This window comes from Lepidochelys kempii, chromosome 14 (assembly GCF_965140265.1).
Source record: "Lepidochelys kempii isolate rLepKem1 chromosome 14, rLepKem1.hap2, whole genome shotgun sequence".
Taxonomy (NCBI): domain Eukaryota; kingdom Metazoa; phylum Chordata; order Testudines; family Cheloniidae; genus Lepidochelys; species Lepidochelys kempii.
This window is the reverse complement of record NC_133269.1, coordinates 27,933,357-27,942,068: the sequence shown is the minus strand read 5'-3', so window position 1 is coordinate 27,942,068 and position 8,712 is coordinate 27,933,357. Positions and strand designations below refer to the sequence as shown.

Below are 8,712 nucleotides of genomic sequence, written 5' to 3'. Positions count from 1 at the left end.
GAGAAACTCAGCCAGCAGCAGGGGGTGCAGAACACGGCCCTAGGGCGGAGGTGACAGCGCCTCCGGGATCCTGACATCCCAGCACTTTACTCACCTTCCTGGAGCCTCCCAAACCCACTGGGCTGTAGCCATGGGACCCCAACCCTACTGATGGCAAACGGGCCTCAGCTATGACCACAGGGTCACACCGAGTATCAGAGCCATGGATGGACCCCTTCACTGACCACTGCCGCACACTCCCTCCCACAGCTGGCAATTGCAACCAGGCCCTAATGTCTGGTCCCCCTGCCTTTGAGAGAGAGTGTCACTCCTGCTTCCATTGCTGCCTCTTGATCTGTGGGACTTTGGGCAAGTTGCTCCCCCTCTCTATGGCTCTCTGGGACTCACATTCCTGAATGGGCTTTATAAAAGACAATGGTTAAAGTTTGGCCCCAACTAGTTCTTGTTTCTCGAGACTATCCATTTTAGCAAAGTTTAGAGTTCTTGACATTCAACACCTGGAAACATCCCTTTCTCCTTCGCAGATGGCCTTAACATCCCTTATCTCACCCAGGCTTCCTGCTGCCTGGAGTTAGAGAATTGACCCTGTTCCCATTGGACCTACCCAAGGTGTCACACAGCGAAGTGGTGACGGAGACAGAAAGAGAAGACAACTGTCCTGATTCCTGTTCTAACTAACAGACAACAACCCCCCAGAGGCAGGGATAAGGCCCAGGAAATAAGGGGTGAACATTTTCATGGAAACCTTTTTCTGTCAGAAAATCCATTCAAATGAAACCACTTTGTTTCTTGAAATCATAACAATTAGGATGAAAATTCTTTGCAAAAATATCTGTTTGCAAAACAAGAGCATCTCCTGTCCATCACAGTGCATTCAACTGTCTCATCATACACAAAGGGGAGACACTATGCTCTAGAAAATTGGATGAGATGCTTCAGTCTGAGCTAAGTAGTTGCTGCTTTTCACAATTTCAAAACAATAAAATACAAATCAAATCGAATATTAGGTTATAATCTGATATGGCTCAGTGTGATAGGACACCCCCTAGTCTGCACTGCTCCGAGTGACACTCTTCAGTGGATCCCCAGCATCCACCCATGGCGAGGTAGGTGGGAGAGGATTGTTATTCATTCTTGACAGAAGGAGAAACGAAGGCTGAGAAACGAGCAGGGACTTGTCTTAGCTGATGCAGCCAGTCAGTAGCAGAATTGCTCTCAAATGAGCTACAGACCAACAATTGTTCATAGTAATTATTCAGCAATTATTTCAGAAGAACTGGAATGTTCGAGAGGATCATGAACTGCTCCGAGACAATGAATGGAGAGCAGCATCCACATTGGTCAAACGTATAACTGATTGCGACTTATTTGCTTGGTCATAAAAGAGAACAACAAAGACCAGAGTTTCCTCCCTGTCAATAGCCCCCTCCTCAGCCAATCAAGGTTGAGACTTTGAGGGGTGGGAGGCTAAGGGATCTCATCAAATAGCCCAAAGAATGGCCCCGGTCACCACCGAGGGGATCACTCTCGGAGCACTAGTCCAGTCTCACCTCTCTGTGAGGGCCTCCCACAACCCCCCCGGACTCCGCTCCACACACAGAGCTCCTGGTGGTGGGAGGAGAACAGAGGAAAAGGACAAAGGAAGCAAGAAGAGAAAGGTAGGAAAGGTAGGAAAAAGAAGAGGAAAACAAAAAGGAGAAACCCCAATGTCCCCAGTAATTCTAAGGGACAAAATCCTAGGTCGGAAATAAAATACTGCCCCCACAATCTAATGTTTTCCTTTCCTAAAAATCAGCCAGCACCTGATGGATCAGACTGAACAGGTTCCAAACCTCTCCGAGGCTCTTACCTTCTATACAGGGACGTCTGTTTTCGAGCAAATCCACTAAAAGAAAAGGAGAAAACTCCAAAGGGGGTCCTCCTTGCGCTCACGTACGTGCAAGTGAATGCTCTCTCAGTCCTCCAGGAGAGACCTCGAGAAGGAGACGTGCTGAAGCAAAGCCACAGGGATCTCCGAGGTTGCCCCTGTCCTGCACCCCTGTCCTGCCTGGCTGATGTCAAGTTCTCTCTGTGAGGTCATCGCCTCCCCACCACCTTTGTCCAATAGGCTGAGGTCCTGCCAAAGGCCCTTGTGATGTCACTGCCACACCCACCACTCCCTTGTAGTGCTGATGTCCTGCCCCTGTCCAGCCACATTGGATGTTTCAGCTGCTTCCCCTGGATCACCCCACTCAATGAGCGTTCATTGTGGGCTCAAGCCGAACACAGTAAAACATCAGAGGCTTCTCCCCATGCTACGCTCATTTTTTCATAAATTAGCAGACTTTATGGACAGAAGAGACAATTAGAGCGTGTCATCTGACCCCCTGCATATCACATGCTTTCTGTAGAGCATAGGAGCTAATTTTTGACTACACACGTTCCAGAAAGGCATCTAGTCTTCATTAGAAGACATCAAGAGGTGGGGAATTCCCACCACTTCCCTTTCTAGTTTCTTCCTTTGGTGATTCGTCCTCACTGTTGAATATGTGTGCCCTCTTTCTAATACGAATTGGTCTCTTTTGAGTTTCCAGCCACTGGGTCTTGTTATGCTTTTCTCTGATAGATTAATGAGCCCTTTAATACCCAATATTTTCTCTCCATGAAGTCACTTCAACACTTCTATGATGTCACCACCCAATCTTTTTTATAATCTAAACAGGCTGAGCTCTTTCAATAGCTCACTAGCATCTGCCAGGAAGGGAGTCCCCACAGAGGGACACCATAATCTCCCAGGGAGGGAAAAGGCTCTCACTGCCATTTCTTAACCTCATGGGTTGTTCTCCTGCTCTGCCAATCCCACCCCTTTTTCAGTATCTCCAGGTGCCTGAGGGAGCAGGAACCAGAGGCCATCCTGCAGCTGGGACAGAGATGGAGGTTGATGACCTACCTGCCCGTGGTGACCATGGTGCAGGACAGCCCTCAGGACATGCGAATGCAGCTCCAGATCTGGGAGCAGCTTCCCTTTGCTGGCACGAGACCTTGCAGGTTGCAGTGGGTGAGACAGGCACTAACTTTTGGAAACCCTCAGTGGGATCAGAGGGTAATGGTTTGTAGAAAGTGGTTTTGGAGAGCTTTACAAAAACTAGACAAGAACGGTGCATGTTCCAGGGCAGCTCCAGCCCCGGTGCTGTCAGTGAGACGTGTCCTCCCAGCCCTGCCTGACGGGTCTTTCTGTTTCAGACCCTCCTTGGAACTGCAAGAAAAGTCCAACCTGTAGAGTTGTGGTTGCAGTGATAGTTGTATGGTCTGCGTTGATTGCTGCCATCATTGCTCTGGCAGGTGAGTTCCCAGCTTCCGCCCCGCTCCCTTCCCCTCCATCTACGATCTCCGCGCATCCCATTCCCCCGTGACCTACCACACTCACTCTCTCCTCCCGGCCTGTCCGGCTTCTGCCCCTGGGGCAGAGGATTCCTGGGGGATCTTCCTCCCAGACCCCTGCACCTGGGCACTCTCTGTGTCAGGACGATCTGACTGACATTAGCCCCCCCAGCCCATCTCTGAGCACTTTGGACCCAAGTCACCTTTGCCACGCGCCATGAAGCAGTCCCTGACCAGGGTGTCCAGTGGGACAGGGTGCAGTGCAACCCTGAGCCCTTTGCCTTCCCTGTGTTGCTCTGAGGTTACCAGCTTGGCCTTCCTGGATCTTCAGGTCACGCCTGTGGCCGGGCGGCAGGTGCTGCCGTGTTATTGAAATGAGCTGTAGAACTCAGTCTAGACCCCTCCACCAGCGCAGTGTGGAAACCCCCCAATCGCTGAGCTTGGCCATGAAGGGTCCCTTAGCACCATTCACTCCCCCGGGCTGCCCAGACAGTGTGTGCTCGTGCAGAGGGCGTCTGTTTGCGGTGAACATGAACCCTGTTGTATCCCCCCGTTGTCTGGGGCAGGGCATGCTGGGGAATGTCGGGGGTGGGATTTCTCTATTGTCCTGGGATCTGATCACTGGGCCCCAGGAGGGTTTAGCAGCTGGCAGAGGGGATTGAATCCAGCTCCGTCTGCATTAGGAATCCTCTGTGCTGATGTCATGACATCCGTGCAGTTGAATTGGGGCAAACCGCTAAAGCAGACGCACTGCACTGGTGCACAAAGGAGCTTGCCTTGGTGCAGTTTGCTGCAGGAAGTTACCAGAGCGAGCCGCACTGCTCCAGCGCATCTCCAGGAGGTGTTTGCCCTGATGTCACTGCGTCACTGTGATTATACTGGTGCAGATTGCTCGGATACAGATGGGCCCTGAATCCCAGCTCCCTGCTGTAATGGCAGGCTGCTGCAACGGGCAGCATTGGCTCTCACTGTGTAAGGTGGGAATCTGTGAGCTTAGGGTTGGTTACACACCTGCAGGTGCAGGGAGCTCTGCAGAACATGTGGCATCTGAGCTGGAGATGGATGGTCGAGACAGCCTGTGCCATCAACTGTTCGTCACTGACTTCTCTGCTCAGTTCAGTAGGGCAGGGGTGTGGGCTACCGTGCACTGGACAGTTAAATCTACAGGGTCAGACATGCCTTGTGAGTGAGGTGAACACATGCTCGCTTTCTGATCACCGCTGCCACGTTTCCTAACTCTTCCCAACTTAGAGTGTCTGCTCCTCGCTGAGCGCCAGCCACATGGGAAGGCTTGAAAACCAGCTACCGAGTTACTGTGGTGCAAACAAAAGTGACGTGCTCGAAAACATCTGGAGGGGTTTGAGTCCAACTCCTCTCAACTAGACAGGCCTTTCAAATCCTCTTTGGTGTCACTTATGGGTGACCCCACTGCTGCTCTTTCATGGCTCTGAAAGGGTTACACTGCCATGAGGGCTTCCAGAAAGTGCCTTTCTTGCTGCTGTGTTTGGGGAGAGAAAAGTCTGCAGGTAGGAGGTGAATTAAGTTCCATCATTCCTGGCCCACAGTGCAACAGGTCACTTCCCATGGCTGTGGTTTCTGGCGCCCCCTTGTGGCTTTCATGTCCCTGAGTGAAAGTTCCCACGTTCTTCTCAGTAGTTCACCTGCTGTTTGTTGCTAGGTTGAACGTCCAGCTGTTGATCTTGTGCCTGGGGTGAAATGCTCTGAGCTGTGTCAGTCCCTCCCAGGCTGGGAGTGTCCCTGGAATCCTTCTTGCCAGGCAAATTTACTGTGACAAACGTCTCCGTCCCCCTGCATCTGATTGCAGTGGACCAGCCCCAGCTGGGGGTCCCAATGGGCTTGGCAAGCCGGTCAATTGACTGCCTGTTTGGCCGCAGTCAAATGCTCCAGCGAGAGCCCTGGGGGTAGGAGGTAGCCTGCCTTTCGGATTGCGTCTTGGAGCCTCACTGGTGTTTTCAAGAACTTGGTTTCATTGTTTTGCCTTTTTTTTCTGAGCTAAAATAACTCAGTGAAGTACATTTTTTAAAAAATTAGGTAGATCCGTATCTATCGAAAGCTAAACCTACTGGAGACAATGACGTCTTGCTCTTTTTTGTTCCTGGCGGGAGGTAACCAATTCTGATAAATTGGTATTTTAAAATATCTGACCACTCTTTGACAGATTTGACTGGTCAGTTGACCAATTTTTGTACCAGTCAAATGCCCAATTCTCGATGCAACTTTTACCCTCCATGTGACTGTCTCATTCTCAGCGCTGACCTCTCAGCTTTCATCAGCTGATCTGTGCCCCCCTGCTAGCCCCTCGTGCACAGACGGCTGGATGGGATACCGAGGGAAATGCTACTATTTCTCAGAGAGGGAAGGGAGCTGGACCGAGAGCCGAAGCCGCTGCTCTGCCCCGGGTGCCTCCCTGGCTGGGATCGACAGTGAGCAGGAAACAGTGAGAGACTCTCGAGTTGCCAGACACTAATGTGGGCACAGGGGTGGCTGCTGCAGCAGGACTTGGGCTCTGCCCCGTGGGTTGAGGAGCAGCTGTGAGCCCTCCCGTGCTGGGAGGCCGGAGTGAATGAACTTCCAGCCGCTGAACGCCAGCCCTGGCTGGGCCCAGGGCCCTACTGTCTGTGTGTGATCACAGGGATTGCCCATTCTCCGCTGCCCCCCTCCCCAAATAGGGAGACAGCTTCTGTCTAGGGCAGGGCTGGCTCAAGCATCTCCTGGGCTGCTGGCTGCTGGAGTGGGACTGAGAACCCAGCCAGTGCACCTGTTGTGGGGATGGGAAAGGAGCAGCCAGCTGAGGAGGCGGGGGAGGAGGGGATCCTTTCACATTGACCCCTCCCACTTCAGCTTGCCTCCCTCCCTCCTCCTGCCTTGCTGGGGTGAGCGGTGGCTGCTCTGTGAGAAGAGACGTCTCTGCAGAGAGCTCAGACCCAACAGCTGCCCCCAGCTCAGGGGGACTTGGGGTGTGGGTGACTGGGAGCACTGGGGTGGGGCTGCTGTGTGCAGTGGGAGGGTTAAGACTGCCCGGGGGATCTTGTGCTTTGCAAGAGGGAGGGGAAAATCCCCCCTGAAAATAAACTGAGCACCCTTCAATATGTGACTGGGATTCTCTGCAGCACAGAGCCCTGGAGGGGCGGTGGGGGGAGCACGGGAGCTGGGGCTGATACCTGCTGTCCCTCAGCTTTCTTTAAGGCATTCCTGCTGCGCCATAAGGGTGTCTATGACCATTGGATCGGCCTCTGGAGGGAGCAGGGTCAGCCCTGGAAATGGACCAACAGCACCAAATTCAACCACCTGTGAGTCTCTCTCGCCCCTCTGGACTAATTCCCTGGGCTTGGGGATTCTGGTGTCTGAGCGGTTTGAGCTCAGGTAGATCCACCATTCAGTGCTAGTGAAACCACCAGACACGACCCTGGTCCGTTCGCGTCCTGCGTGTGTCAGAGACCGATGGGAGCCGGCGTGTCCCTGAACTCTTGGCTCCTCCCCGCAGCACGGTGCTGGGCCGGAGACAGAGCCCGCCATAGCCAGAGATGCCCTCGCAGCGCGCTGGGATTTCAGCTGGGACACTCGCTGTTCTCCCCCAGCCCTCTTCAGCAAGGTCCCTGGGGTGTCTGACCCCCCCTGGGGAAAGGAGGCAGCAGGGAGCTCAGGTTAACAGTGGCTGCTAGAGAGGGCAGCATGCCGAGCACTGCATGGCAGGTGCAGGTCCCGCTGGGGATTGCAGCCGGCAGGTTTGAGTGACTTGGCTGGTGAGGCCTCTGAATCCGCAACAAGGCACCGATGTTAAGGGAGCCTGCGGTTCACAGGTGCTGGACGCCTGGGGCTCCCACTGGAACGGGGTACAGTAGTGATGGCTGCCCAGCCACCACCCTGCGATGGGTTTCAGTGGGCTCCAAGTGTGATCACAAAACCAGCGCTGCTTGAGCCCGGAGCAGGGTTTGAACCCCGGAATTCAGCACTAGAAGCATGAGCCTCTGCCATAGGAGCGAAAGAATCCACTTCTTTAACTGAACCCCCCCCCCCCCTCCGATTGATAAAGCTCTTATGGAGGCCAGCCATTAGAGGAGGATGGAGACCCCCCACTTCCCTGGTCTGGGTTACTTCAGTACTTTGAAAAGTCAGGCTCTTATGGCGCTGGGTCAGGGCTCCCCAATGGACAGTCCCCATTCTGCTGTATTGGACCCAACCTTTGGATCCCACCTGCTTCCAGCCTGACTGGGTCTGAATAGCCACCAGACACTGTCCCGAGTTTGGGCCACTGTGGCCCTCTCCTGGGGTACAGACTCCGTGTCCTGAGCTCTGCTCCTGAGGGGCTGGGAGAGTAGCTGCTCCGCACTCAGGCGTGCACTGTGGAGAACGGCTCCCCTGGCTGGGACTGATGAGAAATGCCTGGCCTCTGCCTGACTGCAGCTCCCTGGCTTCTGTGTTGCAGGTTTCAGATAAGAGGAGGAGGTGACTGCGCGTATCTGAACGACGAGAAAGGGGTCAGCAGCTCACGGTGCTACATGGGAAGACGGTGGATCTGTAGGAAACTTGAGGTGTATGTGATGGGAAAAGAGACTGCATTGGAAGGGGGCTTGAAATGGGACTCCTAGACGTGACACTGATCCAACTCACACCTACTTGAACGAGCCAAGTCCCCGTTCGTCAGCCTGGCCAGGATCTCAAAATCAGGCAGCGGGGCCCGCAAGCAATAAGTGTGTCTCATTTAAACTGTGGATTCTTCGTATGTGCCTTCTGCTTTTGAACCTTTAAACTCAGGGTCACATTAGGAGCCACAAGGACTCCAAGATCTCTTTCTGGAGTGGTAACAGCTAATTTAGATCCCATTGTTTTGAATATTTTTTGTATTTTTGTATTTTTTCCCCAAAACCACCTCTATTGACCCCTCAGTCTGGGACAGGTCCTCAGATTTGTCACATAAAAAGAATGGCTGATGTGTGGGAATCTCCCACACCTTTGCAGTGTTGACCTGAATTTTATGGGCTAATGTGTTTACCGCTCAGCACTGATCTGATCAGAAGATAATTTAGGTTCTTGTCCCAGTTCAGGCTATAGGGATAGAGAACACAGAGAGTTCAATATTGTGAGAGGACCCTCCGGGTGTGTGGCAAGGACACTTATACTGAGGACAAAACCAACTTGTTAAGATCTTTATTAAAATAAAAGAAAGAAGCATAAATGCTACAAAACACAGAGTCACAAAGAAGTAATACAATTCTATGACCCCTGGTGGTAACATTTCTATTCTAAAAGACTACTAAAGCTAGCATATTCACACCCATCCCTGAAGACCTGGTAGTAGGAGACAGAGGATCAGTCTTGTCTCTGGCATGT

The 8,712-nt window shown here is 52.7% G+C and overlaps 1 protein-coding gene across 1 annotated transcript; it reads left to right on the top strand.

Annotated features, from left to right (window-relative positions):
* Window positions 1-3,141: 3,141 nt before the first annotated feature.
* Window positions 3,142-8,148, top strand: LOC140898098 (C-type lectin domain family 2 member D-like). Its single transcript, XM_073311551.1, has 5 exons — window positions 3,142-3,175; window positions 3,223-3,321; window positions 5,631-5,818; window positions 6,568-6,671; window positions 7,808-8,148. Exons 1-5 carry the CDS (start codon window positions 3,142-3,144, stop codon window positions 7,968-7,970), a joined length of 588 nt encoding a protein of 195 aa, XP_073167652.1. The 3' UTR covers window positions 7,971-8,148.
* The last annotated feature ends 564 nt before the right edge of the window (window positions 8,149-8,712 follow it).